The following is a 23,345-nucleotide window of genomic DNA, read 5'->3' on the forward strand; positions in this document are numbered from 1 at the left end:
TACAGCTGCCCCGAATACCCCTGCACACATCTTTTGGTGGATATACCTGTTTTCATTTCTGTGGGCGAAATCCCAGCACCACAGGTAGACCTATGTGGAGTTTTAGGAGCTATTGCTGCAGTTTCCGAAGTGGTTGAACTGAGTTTGAATCTCAGTGACACCCCTGAGCCTTTCAGTCTAAGATTCACGTCTTTCTTCTGATCTGGGGGATCCTCATTCACTACTTGTTTAACAAGATTCATTTATTCTTTCATTTAGCAAATTGTTATGAGGGGTATCTCCCTGGCCAGAAACCGATCTAGGTGTTGGGGTACCAGGCGTGACCTCTAGAGAACAAGACCCTCTAGAGGAGGGGACAATCAACAAGTAAATAAATTCATGCTATGCAAATTTATCTCAGATAAAGGTAATCATAGTTACATATAATTAAATTATAATTTCAGTGAGAGACGACTTCTATGAAGAAAACAAGGCAGCATAGGGATAAATGTCGCCTGTCCGTCATTCTCTGTCCTAGAAATCTCATGGGACAAATGTGGGATCCTGTCCTCCTTGTCTCCTTTCTCTCATGTGCTTCCATTGCAATAGAGGGTTATTTTGTGTTTTTTAAAACAAGCAATTTGTGTCCATCTTTGCTTTATGTATTTATTCACCTTATGGATGAAACAGCCTTTTGCGTCTCTTGGGAGAGGCTGTTCTCAGCCCTCAGCCCCCCTGCTTCTGCAATGGCTGTTTTCCCGGTGGGAAGCTCTTCCTTCTTCCAGAGCAAGACCTCCCTCCAGGTGGGCTGACTGGGTCACAGGCGGTCCCATTCCGCGGGCTGCAGGCAGGGGTGGGAGGGGCTGTACGGGACGCCTTCTGGCTCGTTTTCTGCAAACCTGGGGCAGAAAGAGCACTTTCCGCTGGGGCAGCGAACACTACAGTTAGGACGTCTGGGGGTGACGTCCCCAGCTCCTCACACCAGAGCCTCTGACCGAACCCCCTGAGAGTCAGCGAACCCCCCACCCGCCCAGGGGAAATGGGGGTGTGGAAGGATGTGGAGGAGCTGCTCACCTTGCGAGGGTCCCCTCAGTTCCCAGCCACTGGAGTCCGCTTTGGTGGGAGGGGTTTAACGACTAGTTTTATACACACACTCATATATTATAGCTTTTAAAAAACAAACTTGATTTTTAAAATGCACTTCATGATTTACAGAAAAATTGTGAGGCTAGTATGTAGAGTTCACATAGCCTCCACACGCAGTTCCTTTTGTTTTACTGCCTTATAATAGCACGGTGCATTTGTTACAATTAATGAGCTAATGTTGGCATACTATTATTAACTAAAGTCCATACTTTATTCAGATGCCCTTGGTTTTCACCTGATGTCCCCTTTCTGGTCAGGTATCCCACTGAGGACATCCCCTATAAACCAATATATATTTTCTTTCATTGCTGGGATGGGGGGAGGGGTGTTATTGCACGTGCTCCAGGTGCTCCAGGCAAGTTCACCACCTTGAAGCTGAGTTTCTGTGGCCCAGGCTGACCTCAGGGATTTGGGGGTCACTTGGGAGTCATGTGTCTTGACCTTTTATTCCACTCTCAGGTCTCCCTGTGGTGTGTTCTTCAGTCGTCTCCTCTTAGGCTTCAGTTTCCTCCTCTGTAAAAGGAAGGCATTGGGCTGGTTTCTTCTGGACAGGCTGAGTCCTGGGGTAGCAGTGTGAGTGAAGTTTTCTGAGCCTTTTCCTGGGGCAGAGGGAGCTGGCGGGCGTGGTCATGTCCCAGCGGCAACGCAGGGCTGTCCTGCTTTGCTGCCCATTCCTGTGCATCTTAGACAAGGCGCTCTTCAGTTCTGAGCCTCGGTTTCCCTATCTGTAAAGTCCCTCTGGCTGGGAACAGAGCAGATTGCCCTGGGGAGCAGTGAGTTCTCTGCTTTGGAGATGTGCAGGCAGGGCTGGGTGCTCCAAGGCTAGTGGCAATGCTGGGCTCTGAGGGTCTTCCTGTGGGACGAGGGATCCAACCTCTGTGTCCACCCTCTTTCCCACACCTGACTCAGGGGCAGGTGGCTGGCTGTCACAGGATGCCCATGCACAGTTTTTTGTTTTGTTTTTCCCCCAGCTCATGCCAGTATCGCCTTTGCCCTGGGCTGAGGGAGGCCTGCTGAGTGTGCCACAGCCCTGGACCATGGACTTCCAGGAGATTGGAGAGAAGCTCACCATTATTACCAGCCTGCCTTGTAGTTTTCTGGCTGCCAGGCCAGCGTGCTACTCAAGAAGCTTCCAGCACAGGCCGGGCTCTGGTCCTGAAGTACACCAGGCACCCCCTCCAAAGGAGTGAGAGAAATCCCTGAGAAGGTAAAAATGAGGAGCCCTGTGCGGCCACTCCCTAAACGCCTGAATTCTTCATTCATATTTCTCCTGCCACCAGTGCGCACCCCCTTTGCTAGCTGTTTTGAACTCCTATTCATCCTTCAAGGCCCAATACAAAAGTCCCCTCCACTGGACCCTAGGTACTCCTACCTGCATCATGGCACGCATCACCCTGAGTCATAATAGGCCTCTTACGTGCCTGTGTCCCTGGATTTCCCGGAAGGCAGGGGTGGGGCTGACACCACCATGAGCTTGTCACAGACACATCATCTGCCCTCAGCGTTATTACGTTGAAAGACGCGGGTAGAGGGAGAATTGCTGTAGCAAACCTTTCCTGAACATTCTGTTTACTGCTACTGTCGCATCCATTGTTCTCTATTCCCCCCCACCCCCACCCCGTGGACCCTACCACCGGCTCGTCGGTGCGGCAGCAGGAGCGCGAGGGGGTCTGGTCGCGGGGAAAACTGGCCCTCAGCCGCGGTGGGGCCTCGGTGACAGGAGACGACTCACTTCGGGCGGCCAGACGGGGAGGGTTGGTGAGCGCACCCGAGCGTCCCTGCACAACCCGGTGGCCGGGAGGCTTCGAGTGTCGCGCGCGATGGTGTCCCATTTTCCCGCAGAGGTAGCTGAGGCTCCGAGAGCCGCAGCACCCACCCACCCCCGCGAGGCCTGGCCGGCGGGTGCCCCGCTGCCTCCGCCCGACCTGAGGTGGCACCGCCCCTGGCCTGGCAGTCCCGGGGCGCACCTGGCCCCGCCTCCGGAGTCCCCGCCCCGGGGCCCCAACCTTTCCCGCGCGGCGGGCCAGACGACAGGTGGAGCGGAGCCGAGCCCAGCCCCGCACTCCGTGCCGCGCTCGCCAGCCTCACCATGGGCAACAGCGCAGGCCGCAGCGACTTTGAGTGGGTCTACACCGACCAGCCGCACACGCAGCGCCGCAAGGAGATGCTCGGTGAGCGCGGGCCCAATGCCCAGCGGGCACTCCCCTACCCCAGCGTTTCTGGCCCGGGGTCCCCGAGGGTTCCCCCACCTCGGGCCGAACTCCCCTGCGTCTCTGCCTCCCTCTCGGGATCCAGGACCCGAGGACCCGAGCCCGGACCCGTGCGCTGGGCAGCGCATCTCAGCAGCTCGGTCCGGGGCGGGAAGGTGGGTGACACCAGAGCTCGGGGACGCGGCGGCGCAGGGGTCGGTCTCGGGAGACCGTCTGCGTGCGGGATGCGTCGCCCCGGCTCGCGAAGGCAGCTCGGCGGCCGCCTGCCTTCCGCTGGCACCCGGGCGGAGCTCCTAGGTTCCGCGACTTCCCAGAGGCCGCCAAGCCCACCCCAAACCCAGTGTAGAGAGAATGGGCGCCTCGAAGGAAGCAAACTCGGAACCAGAGATACAACTTGTAAAAAGCAAAGGTTGTACCAAAGAATCCCGCCCATCTGCCCTGTATCTTACAGCTTAATGCACGGTAGCCGCCCTTCCGTGTCATTTAGTACCCCGCGAGGTCATTTTTAGCCACACGGTCACCCGTCCTGAGCATGACCATGGTTCATGCCAGCGACTTCGTCCGGGCCCAGGATTGCAGGATAAAGGGCTCACACCTCCGAAACAGCTTTTACTAGACACCACCAAATCGCCAGGTGGCTTCCCGCAGGGTGGCTTCCAACAGGGTAGACGTACTCCAGCCTCCCAGAACCGGTGGCAGCTTCCCCACACCCTCGCCTACACGGGGGTTGACAAAGCTTTTCATCTTGGCAATCAGATTGACAGAGGCAACGCTCATTCATTATGGGTTTAATTTACATTTATTCCATGATTGATCACAATACTTAATTGGCCATTCAATTTCTTTTTTTCTCTTGGGTTGGTCTTTTGCTTGTTGATTGTTAGAACTTTGTATAAAAGCTTTTAATCCTTTGTCTTCTATGTTGCAAGGAACTTCTCCTTTACAATGTGTCCTTTGCTATCACGGAAACTTCTTTTTAGTGCATTCGAATTGATTGGCTTTTTCTTCAGAGTTTTCCCTTTGTCCCTGCCCCATCCCAAGACTGGAAATACACATCTTAAAACTTTTCAACCTTTCCAACACCAGCTGCATTGAGTAGTTAGTGCGTGATTGTACTCCCCCTGTAGCTGGGGGCTGGGGCTGGAGACATCTGGGGGGTTTGTGACTTTCGCGGTTTTCTTCTGTGCGGTGACCACATTATTTGTGGTCTCACCAGTGGCAGCATCCTCCCCCACACCTGTGAATTTGCTGGGGGTGTCTGGGAGGGTCTTGGTGATCATCTGGTCCTCCCTCCCACCAGAGGGCAGGTGTCTTGGCTGCTCTCAGTGGGAGGGCTGCATTTCCTTTCCTTCCCCTAGCTGTCTCCCACCTGCCCCTTTCCTGACTTACTGGGCACCTGGCCCCAGGTGGAGAAGTCTGGGAGACATATCGTAGCCCACAGAGCTGCCTGGCAGGATCCAGACACTCTGGGCTGGAGCCTCACTTTCCCAATCTGCAAAATGGACATAGTCATTTTTGTCTGGCAGAGTGGGTATGAGGATGAAAGGAGATCTTGGATGGGAAGGTGCCTAGCGTGGTACCCAGCACTCCAGGACATGGAGAAGGATCTCTCTAAAGAGAGAAGCCACATGACTTGAGCCATGGTGGGGACCACACAAATTCTCAAGGCCTGAGTCCCCAGGGAGCCTTGCTCATTCCTGTTTCCACTGGGTGCTGTGGATTCCTTCTCATGCATCCAGTTTTGAGCTAATGAACTTGGAATGTGCCATTCTCCCTCCCTCCCTGGCATTTGCACAGGCTGTTCCCCCACCTGAATGTCCTTCCTCCTTGCTCTGCCAGGTTGGCTCTTGCTCAGTTCTACCTCCTACAGGAAGCCCCCCTGGCTTCCTTCGTGGGCCCTGGCTGGGTGAGGGCACTCCTCTGGGGTTCTCCTCTGTAGCTCCAGCCCATCCGGTCCTTATCTCTCTGGGGCAGGCTGGCAGGGGTCTAGGACTTGGCTCTGGAGCTGATCTCCTGGCAAGAGCATCAACATTCACTCATTAGCCATGTGACCCTGGGGCAACAGGCTTGGTTGAGTTAAAAAGGGTTAATAGTAGTACTTTCCTTATGGCGATGTTGTGCAGATTAAATGAGGGAGTGCGAAGTGTTTGCCCAGGCTCAGTGAAGGTATGATAACCATTACCTCCAGCAGACAGGCCCATGTTCTCTCCAAGGACAGGGAATGCCTTTCCATCTCGGCTTTCCTGACACCTGTGCGTTCCTAGCTCAAGAAAAATCCTTGGTGTAACTGCCCACCAGCATCGCTTTACAAAAAGAGGCAGCAGAATGGGGTTCAGAGAGGGGAGGTGACTTGCCTAGGGCCGCTTAGCTTGGAGGCCACAGAGGCCAGGCTGGTATTCATGGGATTCCTGCCTGAGGATGTGCTGTGCCCCACCCAGGTGCTCCTGTGCCCATGCCAAGCTGCTGGGGGCCAGTGGATGCTCAATAAAGATCCTAATCTGAGTCAGGACCAGAAAGTCCTTGCACAGGACTGGCTGAGTTCTTCGGGCAGGACCAAAGTCCATCTGCCGCTCCTGCCTGGACGGGGACATGCTCCCCAGCAAACAGTGCCTAAGAAAAGGGGGTCCCCTTGCAGCCCCTAAGAGCCATGTCTCCCGGGCCAGGACTGAAGCTCCTTGTACTGTGAGGGCAGGAACAGAGTCAGCAAGTCTGGTCTCATTGAGACGAGAGTCTGAGCCAGGTGTGGCCACGGAATAAGAAGCAGGCTTTGGATTTGTCTTTTCATAAACAAATACCTTTATGATTTTTCTGTTTGTTTGTTTCTGTTCTTATGAAAACAGGGCACACACATAGTAAAAAATAAAAAATCAAATAATCAAAGGAAAACAAGGAAGTAAGACTCTTGGCAATGGTTGGATTATTTGCTTAGGAAAGGGCCTGGCTGGGGCTCTCTCAGTGGCAAGCGGTAAAATCCAGAAGAGAACTGGCTGACGCTCTCTAAGGAATTTGTGGACCCTTCTCACCCAGCCACAGAGATGCGGCTCCAGGGAGACAGCAGGCGGGCTACAGGGCATTCTCTCTGAGCCCCTCGTTCCTGCAGCAGTTGGTGTGGGGTCCCCCACCAGGTAGGCTGCAGGTAGTGCCAGGCCTGTGTTCACCTGGCTCGGAGATCCCACAGAAGAAAGAGGGCTGCCTCTCTCCCCTCCTGCCCTGAGTAGCACGACCTCCCCTTAAGCCGGCTTATCACTGGACAGAGCTGTGAGTCCTGTGGTTGGATAGCAGGCAGGGGACTCGGATGGGCGTGATAAGGGCAGAGAGATGCAGCTCTCCGAGAAAAGGAAGGAGGGCTGAGACCCTAAGTTGGTGGGGTGGGGAGAGGGGTCCTGGGTGCTCAGGCTCACAGCAGCACAGACAGCAGGTGATTGCTGAGGGGTTCCTCCTGGACTCTGTTTGACTTGATTATGTTCTCCCTGCTCAAATCCTACAAGGGCCTCCCTTGCTAAAACCCCCATCTCTGCCTTGGCTTATGGGGCACGCCCAGGTTCTGGCCCCTGCCCTTTCTTCTTAATTTCTGCTCTCCAGCCACTTTGTGGAATGTACCCCACCTGCCCATTTCCTACTTCATGGATTTTGCAAATGCTGTTCTCTCTGCTTGAATTCTTTCCTCCTAAGTCTTCATCTACCAAACTCCTATGCATCCTTCAGGTCTCAGCCTGAATGTCCTTCCCCAGAAACACACTCTAACAACACACACACACACACACACTGCATGCTGGTAAACGTTAAACAATTGAGCCTCTGGAGGTAACATAAAGCCTGATCTGTAAATAGTTCCATCATGGACAATTAAAGCGACTCACATACATCACCTCTGAGCACAGAATTGGGAAGAGAGGAAGGAGCACCCTGGGTGCTTGCCGGCTGGCCTGGGTGTGACGTGATGGCCACACCACCTCCCTCCTCTCCTAAGCTCCGCCCTCCTGCCTCCTCCCTGCCGATCCTCCGCAGGGGGCCGGGCACTTTTACCTGGAGGCCTTTGCCCCACTTGTCATTCTGCCTTGATTTGTGGGGTGATTGCTTTGTCTGACTCCCCCACTCACCTCTGAGCTTCCTGGAGGGCAGGGCCAGGCTCACCTGCACCGCAGCAGTTCCCTCAGGGCCCAACACAGCTCTGCTTCCTGGAGAGGCTGAGTGAAGCGTGAGGCAACAGGCACGTCCGCAGCTCCAGCCCAGGTCTGGCAGGAACGTCCCTGGGCCACTTTTCCTCCAGCAGGGCCGGACTGGCCACTCCAGCCCTTTGCGTGTGGTGTTACCCTGGTCACCCGGACAGTTGGGAGATGTCCCCTTTTAGAGACCTTTTAGGTCTCCTTTAAGCTGATTAGTGGGCTGAGTTCTTTGATTTCCCTGCTTTCTTTTGTGAATTTTCTACTTGTGCCCTTGGGTCCTTTTCCATCAGAGTTGTCCTTTTTCTTGATTTGTGAGTTTTGTATACATGGCTTATGGGCCTTTGCCCCACAGGCAACCTTCCCTGGTCTGTCCTTTGTTTTTCCACCTGAATGCTTTTTTCTTTCCCCTTTTCTACCTTTATAGACATTTACACGTTTTGTGCACAGCGGGGCCCTGGGAAGTTGCCACTTGCTCACAGTTACCCAGTGGGTTGGGGGTGGGGGCAGCACTAACCCAGCCTGTGCGGCCTGAGCCTGTGTTCCAGTCTGTCCTCAGGTCCTGACACATGACGCATGGCAGGTGCCAGCTCACGTGTCCCCTTCCAGCCTCCATATTGATGGGTGTGCCGTGTCTCCCACCTGGCCTTCCTTTTCTTTAATTTGTACCAGCTTTTATGAGGTATGATTTACATACCATAAAATCCACTCATTTGAAAGGCACAGTCCAGTGATTTTTAGATTTACATAATCCATTTTAGAGTATTTCCGTCACCTGGAAAAGATCCCATCTGACCACTCCTTAGCCCAACCCCCACTTTCCTATATCCAAAAATCAGGAAACTGTGTGTGGTGTCCTTCTCTTGACACGTTCTAGCTGGGATACACCGTCTGGCCCCTGCACGTGTGGCACCCCCGCAAGCCCAGGAACCCCTCCCATCTCTGTGATCTGGGGCCTGGCTGCCATAGACCTTCAGCAAATATTTGTCAATGAACAAAAAGCAGGTTTAGCGAGAGGCAGGTGGGAAGGCAAAGAACAGTGACTCCTGAAGAACTTGGGGCCACTTTCCACATTTCCTATGTCGAACCAGGTCTGCCAGTACCAATCAGCAGGGTTAAGCTTGCCTTTTGGCTCCCAAACTGAAAAGGCAGGGCGGGGTTGGGGGCTAGAGACTGATTGTGGGAAGGCGGCTTGCCCAGCTCAGGCCCAGTGCGCACAGAAGCCCTTGAGGAAGCAGGGGATTAGGAGGGATTTGGGTGCTTGTGTTAGGAGGAGGGGTTGTCGCAGGTCAAGTTACTGTGGGTACTACAGGTGAGGGTAGGAACCAACGCTGGTCTCCTGGTGCCCCACACACGGCAGCTCAGCAGGAGCTGACGTATGAGATGGAATGTTTGAGACCTGGGGGCACTGAGATGACAGAAGGCCATGACAAGGGCCCCCTCCCCCACTCCCAGCCAGCAGGATTGGCATGCGATGGCCTTTGGGGGGCTGCTAGGAGTGTCCAGTCCTAGATGGTGCCAGGCCTGGTGCAGGGAAGGGTCTAGGGTGGAAGGGGTAGGAAGCCCCCACTGCCTCTGGGAGACCAGGGCAATTGACTTCATGGTCAGCCAGTCTGCAGGGGCTGGTGGAAGGTCAGCGGCTGGGAGCAGAAGTGTCTATTCAAGTCCTCTGCCCATTTTTAAATTGGGTTGTTTGCCTTTTGTTGTTGAGATCTTCACATATGCTGGATTCTAGACCCTCATCCATCCACAGCTCACCACCTCTGAACCCACTCTGCATGCTGCGCCCCCCAGCCCCCCAGGGACCGCTGTGGCCCCCTGTGGCTGGCTGCGTGAGGCCCTGCTTTACCACTTGTGGTTTATTACTTGGCGCTTGGCTTGCTCCCTCTCGCTTGCTTGCATCGTGACCACCATGCTTGAAGATCTGACTGGCTGCTGTCCGTGGCCGGCTGCAGGCAGAGAGAGCTGGACCCCAGGTGGCCCCTGCCTGTTGGCGGAAGGAGGCTGGTGCGTGGGCGTGGGGGCAGGGAGTCCCGGCTCTGCCCGCCCATGCCTGCTGCTGTGGGGTTCAGACCCACTGGCCACTTGTAGTCTGTTCTGAGCCTGTATGGGGTCACTGCTCACTTGGATGGAGCCCAGACAGCTTGGCTGTCAGGTGAGGTGAAGGCTGGGTGGAAGTGCTGGTGTGCCGCCAGATGCATTCTGTTGGCTTCTTGGACAGAGGTGACCTGCAGTTCCAGGATGTGGGAACCCCGACTCCCCCCAGCCGCTCCCAGCACACGAGGGCTGTCCTGCCATTCAGAGGGGACAGAAATACTGAGAGGCACATCAGCCTTTGCCACCTCACACTGGGACCCCAAGGTCCAGAGAGGGTGGAAATGAACTCATGGCCACACAGCAAGATCAAGACCGACCCTGAGACTGAGGCTGTGGCACCGCAGCTTGGGCAGAAGGATTTTGAGCCCGAGTCTCCCCTCTGACTGGGGCAGAATCCCTTTGCCCATGTTGTGTTTCTCTTTGCATACCTCCAGGGATAGGCAGCTCACCACTTCTGAAGCAGCCTGTTCCATTGCTGGGTGGCTTTGACAGAAAGAGTGCTACAGCGGACACCCTCTTTTATCTTTAGTCACTGGAGAGATGTAACTGTACCTTGAAGGCTGGTGTCCCCAAGCCAGGCGCATGCTCTCAGGATGGAGGCTGGGGAGATGCTCTCAGGTGCTGCCTGAGCCCCGGCATCACGGGGAGACCCAGTCTCATCTGTAAATGGGACATGGCTGGTCCTTTGGGCTGGCTATGGGGGCCTTGGGCCAAGCTGTCACATCCTTGACTGGGCACAAGGGAAAGTGACTTCCCAGGTCACTCAGGAAAGAGCTGTGCACGACTCGGCCTTGGCCTGGCTGACTGAGTGGGACCCAGCCTCCGTAGCGGTGCCGAGGAGCCTCTTTCACAGGCCAGCCTGAGGCTGTCCAGACCCGGACAGCCTCTGTCACCCTTAGCGTCTGATGACCCAGCCCCCTCCCTCCCTCCTTGCCCCTGGAGGAAGCACCAGCTTCCCCACCAGCCCTGCTGGCTCCCTCCTGCCACACAGCTGGGAGGTTTCTAGAGGGCACAGCTGTCTCGACTGAGGGCACTCTCCCCACCCCTTCCCTCGTCCCCGCAGGGTCTGGCTGCTCCTTGGCTGGGAAGGCCCTGGTCTGCTTAGCCAACTCACTCTCATTGTTTTATCCTCTTCTGTAAAACAAAATATAGAAATGTACAAAAAATATTATAACAAACATCCACCACCCAAAATAAACACATTCAATATTTTATCACATTTCCTTCAGATCTTGTTTAAGAACTGAAACGCTTGAGACCCAGCCAGAACCCTCCACATTCCCCTGTCCTGGTGCCCTCCCCCCCCCCCAGGTTCCTGATACGCGTGGGTGTCCAGTCCACCTTGTCTGCCACTCTCTGCTATAGTGACGTGCCTGCTTCACCTGGGCAAGGCCAGGCAGCTGCTTTGATTTCTGGCATTACATTTGTGACCAGTGGGAACACCTGTTCTTCATTTAGGCTAATGGCAAAGACCTCCCACTCTGAGAAGTCTCCCCAGAGCCCCCTAGGTTGTGGGGAGCTTGGTCGCTTGCCTCCGCACTCCTACAGCTCAGCTCGGCCAGGTCTCAGAATGATGCTTGTGGGGCGAATTTATCCCTGTGTCACTGCCTGGGGGCTTAATGGATGGTGGAAGGAGGGCCAGAGGGAAGATGGCAGGACAAAAGGAATGAAAGCAGGAAACGAGGGGGAGCGAGGGCGAGCACGCAGATGGAGGCCCTGGTGGCGAGGCCCCCCTCACCATGTTCTCTCCTGGTCCCACCTGCAGCCAAGTACCCGGCCATCAAGGCCCTGATGCGGCCGGACCCTCATCTCAAGTGGACGGTGCTGGGGCTGGTGCTGGCACAGCTGCTGGCCTGCTGGCTGGTGCGGGGGCTGGCGTGGCGCTGGCTGCTCTTCTGGGCCTACGCCTTCGGCGGCTGCGTCAACCACTCGCTGACGCTGGCCATCCACGACATCTCTCACAACGCCGCCTTCGGCACGGGCCGCGCCGCCCACAACCGCTGGTTCGCCATCTTCGCCAACCTGCCGGTGGGCGTGCCCTACGCCGCCTCCTTCAAGAAGTACCACGTTGACCACCACCGCTACCTGGGCGGCGACGGGCTGGACGTGGACGTGCCCACGCGCCTCGAGGGCTGGCTCTTCTGCACGCCGGCCCGCAAGCTGCTCTGGCTGGTGCTGCAGCCCCTCTTCTACTCGCTGCGGCCACTCTGCGTGAACCCCAAGGCCCTGACCCGCATGGAGGTGATCAACGCCCTGGTGCAGCTGGGGGCCGACGCGGCCATCTTCGCCCTCTGGGGGCTCAAGCCCGTGATCTATCTGCTGGCCAGCTCCCTGCTGGGCCTGGGCCTTCACCCCATCTCCGGCCACTTCGTGGCTGAGCACTATATGTTCCTCAAGGGCCACGAGACCTACTCCTACTATGGGCCCCTCAACTGGATCACCTTCAACGTGGGCTACCACATGGAGCACCACGACTTCCCCAGCATCCCGGGCTGCAACTTGCCCCTGGTAGGTGGCCGCGGGCAGGGCTGCGGCGGGGGAGGGGTGCACGGCGCCCAAGGAAGTGAGGAGGCGTGGGGGGGGGGGTGGGCTGGGGCCACCCCTGGCCTCTTTTCCCTCTGGTGCTGACCACTGGTGGCCGCGTTGTCAGTTGTGATCCCCAGGGCACAGGGAAAGGCCATCCATCCAGTACAGGCCACTGCCTGTCTGGAGAAAGGCGAGTTCAGAGAGGGCAGGAGCTCAAGGTTTGGGCCCCTTGGTTTAATGAAAAGCAGTTGGAGCCCAGCTATGACATGTACTGGCTGTGCATCCTTGGGCAAGCCACTTGCCCTCTCTGTGCCTTGGCTTCCTCTTCTGTGACATGGGGCAGCAGTAGAGACAGTGCATGTGAGCCACTTCCGCTTCCTGGCTTCTGACCCCATCCCTGCCCTGTGACTTTTCAGGGGCCCACCACATGGCACAGAGAGGACAGGGTGGGCTCTGCCCCTTGTGACCCAAGGGGCTTGGCTGGCACTGGTGCAGAGCAGGAGCCTCCAGGGCTGGGGCCTCCGTCTCAGGAGACCTGGGGATGCAGAATTTCTGAAGGAGGAGGTGGGGGATAAGAGAAGTCCCGGTCAGTCAGTTGTGGGTTAGAAAGAGCTGAGGTGCCCCAAGGCACAGGGCACTGGAGGCAGCAGTGGTCTCGTGTGTGTGCACGCCTAGGAGTGTGCTGTGTACAAGCGTTTGTGCATGTGGTTATGTGTGAGCACTGGTCTGGTTATGCAGCTGTGTCTGGCCTGTGAGACGAGTCCAGCAGCCTGTGTGTCCAGCCCTGGCTGTGCAGACCCTCCTCTTCACCTCTCTTCCCTCTCAGTCCCTCTCCTCTCCTCACCTCCCTTCCCCTCCTGCAGAAGGTACTGAGGTCCTGCTCTGTCAGATAAGCCTCGCCACAGCCAACACGGCAGGTGCCCTTATTACACATCACCCCCATTTCACAGACGAGAAGGCAGAGAGGCTCAGAGAGGGGGAGTTGCCTGCCTCAAGAAGTGGCAGAGCCAGAACCTGGACCCTAGTAGGTCACAGAAGTGCATTTACTTCTGAGCAAAGTGAACAGCTCCCTGCTTGTAACCGTGCAGGTGCCCCTGTCCGAGCCCCACTTTCAGCTACAAAGCAGGCCCTGAGCACCGGTGGCCTCCATGGGGGGAGGGAGGGACTCCCTTGCACCTGGCAGGCAGGGGAGGTGGTGGTGTCCGCATAGGTGCTGAGGACATGGGGGCACTTCCTGGAGGAGGTGGGCTGAAGGTGTGAGGTGCAGGGCTGGAGGGGGGAGGGGTGCAAGACAGGCATTTGGGAAATGACACGCACTGCAGCTGGGAGGAGGGTGGTGGTGTGGGGGCCGAGGCCAGAGGGGTTGGCAGATTGGGGAGCAACAGGGACATGACCATGGCCCCACAGAACTCAAGTCAGGTGCTTGAGGGGAAGACCCTGACCCACCTCGGGTTCCTGCCTCGGAAACTTGGTGTGGGCTCGGGGGAGGGGAGGACACATTTGAAACTTGGGGCCGGGGGCTCAGACACTTGGTGCCCTGGGCTAAGAGCCAGCTGCGCTGGATGCGGCACGCTGGGAGGTGACAGGGTGGTGCGTGTGCTGTGTACAGCAGCGGCCGTCTGTACCAGGCGCAGCCTCTCACTGGCCTCCTCCCCACAGGTGCGGAAGATTGCGCCCGAATACTATGACCATCTGCCACAGCACCACTCGTGGGTCAAGGTGCTCTGGGATTTTGTGTTCGAGGACTCCTTGGGGCCCTATGCCAGGGTGAAGCGGGTGTGCAAGCTGGCAGAGGACCGCCTGTGAGCCTGACCCGCCGGACCCTGCTGTGCCTTTGCCGGCTGGCTGCCAGGCCTCACCCTGCCCCACCCACCTGCTGCAGAGCTGCTTGTCACCGTCCCCCCATCAGCCCAGTGCCCAGAACTGGTTTGGCTGCATTTGGTTCCCGCAACCTGGGCTGTCCCCCAGACTCCCCAGGACCACGCCTGGGGTCGCGGGGCACAGGCTGTGGCCTGGAGAAGCCAGGTCTGCATGGGCACTTGCTACTGACCACAGGCCACGGCCACCCTTTCTGGGGCTCGCGGGGCCTGGCCCTGGCCTGAACGATGTGACCAGGCTCCACGGAGCGGATTTCTCTGATGTTCCCATGCCTTAAAGTAGTGTTGTTTTCACACCCAGGGATGTGCTTCCGAGCGGGTGCTCTTAGCTGCAGCCTGAGCTTCAGAAAACGAGGCCACCCCCCACCGGCCATCCCCAGATGTGGGCCCCAAGGTTATGCCCCTCCTGCTTCCTTCCCCTTGGGGACCCCTGTTGCTCCCACACTTTGGTGCTTAGGCAGCTCATGAGGCCCCAAAGCCCCTCATTACCAGCCTTCTGTCTTCTGCACCCTGGGGGTTGGGTGCTATAGACATCGCCTCCCCTCGGCCCATGTCGCCTGCTCCTGCCAGGCCCCCCTGCCCCAGGCCTGCCCCACTCCTACTCCACCATAAGCCCTCACCCCTGCAGGAAGCTTTCACTGAGACCCAGAGGGGTCTGTCTCCCCACCAGCTCAGATGTGGGACTTGGGATTCTTACAGGACAGGGGCCACAGGCCAGACACAGTGGTTGGACAGACAGGTGTGCCTGAGTGAACTAGCGCTCCGTGGGAGGCAGGCTGGTGTCCTTGGTGTCTCTGTAAAGGGGGACACGACTCTGTCCTGACTGTGGTGGGGCTGATGGCACAGCTGAGACCTGGGGCGGCATCGTTCTACCAGCCCCTTGGCGCCCCTGCCCGCAGGCCCTGAGACTGCAGGGTTCCTGACCTCCGGAGGCAGACAGCAGCTGGAGAGCAGGTAAAACGCCAGCCAGCTCAGCTCAGCTGACCGAATGGCCTGAGGGCTGCTGGGGACACTCAGCGAGCTCCAGTATGTCCAGAGCTGGCCAGAAAAGTCCTTGTCATCAGCCAGACTGGCCCTGCCTCATCCCCCCCTTCTGTGTCCCAGAGGATGGCGGGGCCAGGGGCTGGGCACACTGTGGTGGCCGCGGGAAGGTCAATGGATCTGCTTGCCTGCTGGGCCACTGGCTGGGCCCTGCTCCTGGCCCAGGAGAAGCACTGGCCGAGGCAGAGAGACCCTCCCTGGTGATGATGGGGAACTTGCCTGGTCTGAGAAGGGCTGGCAAGTGCCTCAGGTGGGCATTTGGGCGTCCCTGCTGCCATGGGGGTGAGGACCCGTGCTCCTCTGTGGAAGACGCAGGTGGAGATGAGGGCGGAGTGGAAGGCAAAGCCTGTCTTCCATTTCTGCACCGCCAACCGAGCCCATGTGGTGTCCATCTGCGCGGTGGGCGGGTCGGACAGGACACGGTCCTGGCCCCGCTGGCCCGAGCACACACGGGCTCCCTTCGATGTCCAGCCATGGCCACTCAAGGCCTACCTCCCGCTCCCTGGGGGGTGTTGCTTCTGAGGCCTCCCCTGGAGCCCACCGGAAGTGCCTGAGCTGCCCGGCTCCCCTCCCCCTCCTTCCCATCTAAATTCAGCCCAGCTCCCCACCCAAGGCCCCCATTTTGTTCCTACGACTCGTGGCCAGTGCGGTCGTGGGCTCTTCCCCCCAAAGGCACCCCCAGCCAGGAGCGACCAAGAGCCAGCGTGAGAGCGAGCGGGAGCCGGGCGTGTGGACAGGAAGCGTTTATTACCACGTGGACAGACACCGCGGTGCGTGACAGACCCTCACCACCAGGACACTGGGGAAGGAGCTGCATGGACAGCCCCCCTGCCAGCCAAGGTGCTGACAGCGTCACCCAGGAGAAGACTGGGGAACCATCTAATGAAGCGCATGATTTGGGGTGTCTTCTCTATAAACCAAAAGAAATGTACACTTAAATAGGCAAATATAAAATACAAAAAAAGGCGAGTAGACCTGGTGTTCTGTGTCAGGTAGAATCTAAAAAAATCCAGGAATTGAACTTTTTCCTCATTTTAGTATTTTATCTCAGGCTAAGACTTTCAGTGCAGCACGTCTCCGCTTCAGCGCGCTGGCGTGTGCTGGAGGCCGGGCCGGCTGGCTCCTCACTGTCCCCGCCGTCGTAGGCCTGCATCTCAGGTGGCGGCAGGGCTGAGGGCATTAGGAGGTGCTGACCCCACTCAGCTCCTGCCTGATGGCTGTGGGACAGCATAGGAGAGGCAGACTCAGGGCCTCCGCGGGCGCCCTCCTGCTGCCTGCCCACCCTGCCTCCCAAGAGCCCCACCCAGGCTCCCAAAGCTCAGAGGCACAGATTTGGGGTGACAGCCAAGCCCCGTGCGTCTCAGTCCCGAGCGTGGAGCTGCTCCTCCCCGCTAGAGGACGAGCTGAGGGGAGGTTGTGACCTGCGCAGACGCGGAGCTGGGGAAGGGCTGGAGCCCCCCAAGCCCTGGGCTGGTGGCCATCCAGTCCTGCCTGGAGGACCTGGGGGCCCCTCCCGACGGTGGCAGGTGGAAGTGCCCGGCCTTGAGCAAGATAGATGCCTCCACGACTTCCTGGCCTGAGCTTGTCCCCCACCAGGGAGGGCCAGGGCCTTCTCTTGCTTGTCTCCCAGCTTCCTCCTGTCCCCCCAAATTTGGGTCTTTCCCTGGACAGACTCCACTGGGCCTGGAGCCGAAGGCCAAGAGAAAGAGCCAAGGGCTGGGCACTTACTTATCAAGTCATAAGGGGTGTTTCTTAGAGCCCCTAAACTGCCCACGCTTCCCATGGCCCGCTTAGCCACTTGCCTGCGAGGCAGCTTCCATCTGTGGCTGCCCCTATGGCAGATGGGAAAACTGAGGCCTGGAAACAAGTTTCCCAGCACATACTTTGCTCTGCAGACAGGCTGGCTGGGCAGCCCTGCTCACAGCCGCACAGCAGCTCTGGCCCTGGGGGCCACACAGGTAGCCCCTTCTCAGGGACCCAGCAATCAAGCTGAGTTAATAGCTGGCCTGTGTGTCTCCTTTCTGGCTCCGGCTGTCGAGCTCTCTTCATTCATTAACTCCTTATCTACTCGGCTCAGGACTGGAGGGGGACTGGACAAACAGGAACTGAGAGCTCTCTGCTGGGACTAGGACAGGGTGTGGCTCGGTCACCCAGCTCTGGGCAGGGGTCCCGTCTGCGGGCATCTCAGGCAGGCCCCCACCACAGCCTCTTCTCTCTCTCCAGAGTCCAGGCAGCTCCCCCCCTCCCCTCCCCATCCCCGCCTCTGGTGGGGTGGGTCCAGGAGGTGCCTCGCTGCTGTCCCGGGGCTGAGCCGGCCCTGCCCAAGCCTTTCCTTTTCCTCTGGCTGCAGATCTGAGCCAGCTGTATCAAAGACTCTAGTGGGAACCGGAAGGACGGATGTGATTCACCGGGACAAGACGCCCCCCTCTGCAACCAGAAGCTCTTTTGGGGGAGCCCCCTCCCTGCTGCCCCAGCCCAGGGCCAAGCAGGCTGTGGAGCAGATCAGGCCCATAAGTAGTTCTGTGGCTTCTTGGTGCCCCTAAACCCCCAGGAAGGCAGTAGTCATGACCTCAAATCCAGTGAGCGGAGGGAGGTGGCACAATGAAAAAAGGCACCTCGTCCACCAACGAGCTGAAATCAACAGGCAGCTCTGGAGCACATTCTCCGTCACTCCTCCCCTCCCGTGCACTGGGGCATGTGGGAGGTGGCAGATTTAGGTGGCACGCCACCCGGGAGGTGTGTATACTCAGACAAGTCCCTTAACTTGTATGAGCCTCAGTTTTCTCAAGTAGAGAATGGGGAGGGTGATGTAGGCTGTTAGAAGGAAGGAGACCTCCGAAGTACAAAACGCAAGGCCCCCTGGGCCCTGGTGCCTGCCCCGCCCTGTCTCCTGAGCCCCGCCCCCACCCCAGTGACCTCGGTGCAGCCCCTGGGGTAATGCCTGCGGGCGGGCGGCCTCTTCACTCACCATCGATGATCTCCTCCTTCACTTTGTGGAGCTCTCGAACTACCTCCTCAAGGATTTCCTGTGGGGACCAGAGCAGAGACTGAGGGATGGGCGGCAGGGACGGGAAAGCTGGCCTCCTCGGGTGGTGAGCCGGAAGCAGCAGTGGCATCCTGGCCTCCCTGCAGAGCCACAGCCCTCACCCGTGCCCTGAGCCAGGGGATCCTGGCCACCCCGGCCGCCCCCCACACTTCAGGCATAGCCTGGAGGGAGAGCCCCAAATGCAGGCTGGGATTGCCTCGAGGGGCAGAGGCAATGCTTTGTTCTGGCGTGGCACGGCTGGGGACGAATGCTGCCATCCTCCTCCCCTGCCTCTGGCTCCTCCTGGGCCCTCAGGGAAGTACGCACTCACCTGTTTCATCCGGTCTAAATCGAAGGCGTCCAGGGCCATGTCATTTACACTTCCTGCCGGCTTCACCCTGGGGAGAGGACAGCAGGTGCGGTAAAGAGAGTGGGGGGGCCTGGGGGTGCCCACCACGCTGGGGGCCTGAGTGTGAGAAGGAAAGCCTCCCACTCAGGGCCGAGCACTGCCCCTTGCCATCGTCCCTTCTTGCTTTTATCTCTGGTCACTCTTTGCTACATGAACAAGATTCTAATGCCCCGTCTCCACCTCAAGAGGGTCTCCTGGATACTGTGACCGTATTTCCCAAGCCAAGAGTCAGGATGTGGGGTCCAACAGAGGAGCTGTTTTCTGATTTGAGAGCGCTCACAGATGTGGGAACGCAAGCAGGCAGCGTTACCTGTCGCAAACTGCCTCCCCTGGAAGGAAAACGTGGGTAAGCGAGTCCTCGGTGTGCGGGTCTGTGTTCCTGGCTAAACTGAGGCGTGGGAGAAACTAGCAACAATGGCCTTAAATACAGTGCAAACCACAAGACCACCCAGCAAACACGCAGCCCACAGGCACCCACTTCTGACAGAAAGCAGCTACAGAGCCGAACTTCTCCTTCAGGAAATGGCCTCGGATGGAGTTTTTGCTCTTTTGAGGCGAAGGTTTCAGTTTCAGGGACTGTGGGTCTTTGAAAATCAGTTTCTGAACTAAGGCTAGCTGGTTTGAAATGTAATGTCTTTTGCACAGACCCTCCCTGGAAACCCTGGCAAAATGCTTGTCTAACCACCTTTTCAAATAGGACTGCGGAGCATGCTTCCTGCATCCGATTGCTCTCCTCACATGGAGAGACAGGCTGTGGGCAATGCCGTAGCCAGGGCAGGGGCTGCGGGTGTGACGGGGTGGACACGTGGCCTGGCAGGGCCGGCACAGCTGCAAGGGCCCCTGCACAGGTCAGGGCCGGCTGGTGAAATCGAGGACCGGTGCTCTCCACAGCAAAGGACAGTAAGCATGAAAAGGACGCTGCTGGTGCCACCGCTGTGGAAAACAGTACGGAGGCTCCTCGAAAAACTTAAAAAAGAACTACCGTGTGGGCCAGCAACCCCACTTCTGGGCAGGAATCCAAAGGAGATGAAATCACCGTCTCAGAGATAGCTGCGCCCCCATGCTCACTGCAGCAGGGTTCACGACAGTCAAGACGTGGAAGCACCTCAGTGCCCAGAGATGGATGAACGCAGAGGCCATGTGGTGCAAATAACGGACTGCATGTATACATAACTGCACAATGGAAATTACTCGCCCAGGAGAAAGGAATCCTGCCATAGGAGGCAACATGGATGGACCCTGAGAGCATTATGCTAAGTGAGAAAGACAAATACTGTATGAGCTCACGTATATATGTGGAATTGAAAACAACCCGATTCAGAGAAACGAAGACCAGATTGGTGGTTGCCAGGGGCTGGGGGTGAGGGAGACGGGTGAAAGCAGTCACAGGGCATGCACTTCCAGTTATCAGTGTTCTGGGGGTGTGGTGTCAGCATGGTGACGGCAGTTAAGAATACTGTATTGTGCGCTTGAAAGTAGCTAAGAGAGGAGATCTTGGAAGTTCTTAGCGCACACACACACACACACACACACACACACAGGTAACTGTCAGGCGACAGCTGTTAACTACTTCTCTGCGGTAATCATTTCACGATATATGCATATATCAAATCACCATGCTGTACGTCTTAAACTGTAGAAATGGGAGATGTCAATTACATCTCAATGAAGCTGGAAAAAACCCCATTGAATGCTACATAAAAGTTTAGTGGTCCAGTGCATAGAAGTGGATTTTAAAAAAAGAGAGTGCTCCCACACCCTTCCTGGGTGAATTCAAGAGGCCAAACGTGGTCCTGAACAAGTTTGTAAGTAATCGTGGGTCCTAATGGGGACAGAGGTCCAGCCTGAGAGCCCTGGGTCCGTCACACCCATCCTGTATGTTGAGGGCCCAGTGGCACCAGCAATTTTCTGGGTCACCGGGGCAAAGCGCTTCACCTCTCTGTGCACGCCTCACACTCCCGATGGGAACACGGACGTGCTTCGTGAGTTCAGCAATGCGATTGCTCGACAGGGACCGTTACTACTCGGCCCCAAAAGCCGCCTGCGAAGCTAGAGAACAGAGCTGTCCCAGAGCTGGAGAGCCCCATTCCAGGAGGCACGCCCTGGGCAATGCCCTTGCCCTGTGCGGACGCAGGCCATCCTTGCTGCAGCAGCAGGAAGTGGCTAGCCGGGCTGACAGAGCCCTGGGTGCCTGCCTGCTCCTGGCCCCTGCTTTTGTTCCTGCCCCCTCCGGTCCACCTTCCCCTCACAGCCAGAGCGAGCTTCCCACAGTGCTAATCCGTCATTGTGCCCTGTGCTTACAGCTCGCACACACAGAAGAAAATCTAAAGTTCTCAGCAGGCGACTCTCCTAACCCTGTAACCTCACCTTCGTCTGCCCTTCCCACTTTCCAGCACGTTCCAGCCACACTGGCCTGCTTTCTATTCTCGAAACTTGCCTGGTTGGTTACAGGCTCAGGGCCTCAGCACTTCCATTCCTCCAGATTAGAAGGCTGTCCCCAGCTTCACAAGGCAGACTCCTCATCCAGGTCACCCCAGGTGCCACCTCTGAGAGGCCTACCCAGCCCACTTGCTAAAGCACCTCTGTCCCAGCGCTGCCTGCCCTGTGACCCCTTAGGTCTCCCCCAGGGCACCTCTCAGAACCCACAGGCCTCCTCAGCAGAGAAGCCAGATCCCTGCAGGCAGGGACATGCAGGCCCCAGCCCAGGACGTGGCCGACCACAGGCCCTGGGAGAGGCCTGGCTGTCCGCTGACACCGCCTCACACCGGCTCTGTGGTAAGAGGCGTTGCCCTTCAACCTGTGGCGGGCACTGGAGACATTTCTCAGTACGGGTTCTAGAAGCCTGCAAATTCAGGCCACACTTGGCCCGTGGTCACGATGTGGCTGTTTGTCTCTGACTTCTGGGGCAGCATCAGTTTCAAATATCCTACCCTGTTACCACACCAGGTTTTGGTTTGGGAAATACGGTCAGCGTACCTTGGGGAAAACCGGCTCTGCGTGCTGTACGCAGAGGAAGGAGAGGAGACTGGGTGCTGGGCCGGCCCCGGGATTAGCGGTGCCAGGGGAGGCAGCTCTGGCTAGTGGTGCCCACACAGCTGTCCACACAAGTGCTGTGACACAGAGGCTGACAGACCTCTTCACCGGGAGAGGTGGGGAGGCTTGGGGAGGTCACCAGCTTGCCCCATGACACAGTTAGCGAGTGTCACTGCTGGTACTCGGTGTCAGCTCCACTCCCTGCCTCTCTGGACGGGTCATTCCCCTCCAGGCCTCTCTCTCCCACACTGAGAGGAGAGGAAGGAGTGGCCTGCACAGTCCCTGAGGTCCCCCAGCCCCACCTGTCCCCAGCTCCGTAAGAACAGATCCCCCTTTCCCAGAGCAAACTTAGAGGACAGGACATGGGACGGGGCCCAGGTGTCAGTCACGGGCAGGGGACCCAGAGGCGGGCTGCTCGGTACCTAGAGTGAGGCTGTGACGGAAGCGGGCTCTTAGCTTCAGGGCTCTTTGCCACGGACGGGGTTCTAGGGCAATGGAACGAAACAGACATGTGATGGCGCGTCGCCACCTCTGCCCCAGCGGACCCGCGTCTGCAGCCTTCCCAGGGCGGCTCACCTGGACAGCAAGGAGGACACGGGCTTCTCCACCGAGTTGCTCCGCTCCCACGGCTTCCGGCCAGCCTCTGTCAATGCAGGTCAGGACGAAGAGCCTCAGGGCTGAAAGGACTCCCCGTGCCCCCCGTCCCTGGCAGGAGGCCCCCCACTGCTGGGGTGCATAGCGCCCCTGTCAGGAAGGTCTGCTTTGAGCGGAGCTGAAGCCTGGCTCCTTACTCCCAGTCCCTTTAGGCCCAGGCAGCTCTTGCAGGGCTGCAGATGGCACTGCCGGCACCTGTGCTTCCCCTACTCAGCACACAAGCTCCCATCCCCTGGATCCAGTTGACCTTGACTTGGGACCTGGTTTTGAGTCCCCTCACCGTTAAAAGTCTACTCTCCTTGGAACATGAACCAACCGGCAAGGAAAGCTCAACTATGACTTCCAGAGTCGCCCAGTGCCTGCCTCCAGCAGTGGGTGAGCAGGGCAGAGGGCGTCCCTCCCCCTGGGACCCCATGTGCACCCACCACCCACTGATTCACTGGTCTTCCCCACACACTACAGCTGCCTGGGCTTGACGGCTGGTTTGTCTTTCTCTTTTTTAAGGTAAGTGGTATTCAATTATATTTCATTTGACTTCAAGAGACTTGTCAAACTGAATTGAATTCACTGACTTTGCTGGATGAGCAGAGGCAGAAGGAAAAACCCCCAGGGCAGCAGAGGAGAGGACCGCCCCGAGCTGAGCCCGGAGACTGTGGACCGACCGAGGGTCCCAGGCAGGTCCCCTTAAAGCCACTGTGGGCACATTGGGCCGCAGGCACAAGAGCTGGGACCACGTTCCGGCTGCAGGCATGTGGCCTTGGGCAGCCACTTGACCACACTGAGCTTCAACCTCCCACACTGGGAACACGCCCGGCCCAGGCACTGGGATGAGAGGTGACCTGTCATTCACCAAGAGTCCACGGCATGCTGTGAGGGAAGGGTGACATGCCAGCAGAGCACCAGGAGCAAGACGACTGCAGGGGCGCAGGCAAGGGCCTCCCTCGGCAGGGGTGGGGCGGCCTACTTCCTCCCTGCCTCTCCTGCTCTGAGCGACACTGAACAAGTGACCACTGAGTGACTGAGGGACCAAGCCCAGCATCTTGTCCCCACCGTGCAGCCTCTAGTCCCACCCCTGCGTCCCAGAGCTCAGACTGGGGGATTTCTGAGCAGGGTTCGGGCTGTTTCTGGTGGGGCAAGACTCACTGGTGACCACTGTCACACGTATCATAGTTGGCATTTGGCAGG

At 57.8% G+C, this 23,345-nt stretch overlaps 2 protein-coding genes across 7 annotated transcripts in view; one reads left to right on the forward strand and one right to left on the reverse strand.

The window, feature by feature from the left end:
- Positions 1-2,931: 2,931 nt before the first annotated feature.
- On the forward strand, positions 2,932-16,005 carry DEGS2 (delta 4-desaturase, sphingolipid 2). The gene is made up of 3 exons (XM_019751599.2): positions 2,932-3,296; positions 11,361-12,103; positions 13,781-16,005. The coding sequence occupies exons 1-3, from the start codon at positions 3,215-3,217 to the stop codon at positions 13,925-13,927; spliced, it is 972 nt and encodes a 323-aa protein (XP_019607158.1). The 5' UTR covers positions 2,932-3,214; the 3' UTR covers positions 13,928-16,005.
- The window catches only part of EVL (Enah/Vasp-like), a 141,460-nt gene continuing 133,882 nt past the window's right edge, over positions 15,768-23,345 (reverse strand). For 4 of the 6 annotated variants that reach the window (XM_019751597.2, XM_019751595.2, XM_019751596.2 and 1 more), the window contains 5 exons: positions 22,083-22,149; positions 21,929-21,991; positions 18,396-18,462; positions 18,008-18,065; positions 15,768-16,256 (listed from right to left, as the gene is read on the reverse strand). In XM_019751597.2, the coding sequence (XP_019607156.2) occupies positions 16,219-16,256; positions 18,008-18,065; positions 18,396-18,462; positions 21,929-21,991; positions 22,083-22,149 (293 nt within the window). In that variant the 3' untranslated portion in view covers positions 15,768-16,218. The remainder of the gene's footprint in view (positions 16,257-18,007; positions 18,066-18,395; positions 18,463-21,928; positions 21,992-22,082; positions 22,150-23,345) is intronic. The other 2 variants (XM_074326938.1, XM_019751598.2) reach the window with 1 other exon arrangement.

The sequence above is a fragment of the Rhinolophus sinicus genome, linkage group LG03 (assembly GCF_036562045.2).
Source record: "Rhinolophus sinicus isolate RSC01 linkage group LG03, ASM3656204v1, whole genome shotgun sequence".
In the NCBI taxonomy this organism is placed as follows: Eukaryota; Metazoa; Chordata; class Mammalia; order Chiroptera; family Rhinolophidae; genus Rhinolophus; species Rhinolophus sinicus.

What these genes read in the sequence shown, in the direction of transcription:
- DEGS2 (XM_019751599.2), top strand. Translation starts at nt 3,215, where the DNA reads ATGGGCAACAGCGCAGGCCGCAGCGACTTTGAGTGGGTCTACACCGAC. An exon ending in GCGCCGCAAGGAGATGCTCG is followed by an intron (nt 3,297 to 11,360) that starts GTGAGCGCGGGC and finishes TCCCACCTGCAG; the next exon opens with CCAAGTACCCGGCCATCAAG. An exon ending in CGGGCTGCAACTTGCCCCTG is followed by an intron (nt 12,104 to 13,780) that starts GTAGGTGGCCGC and finishes TCCTCCCCACAG; the next exon opens with GTGCGGAAGATTGCGCCCGA.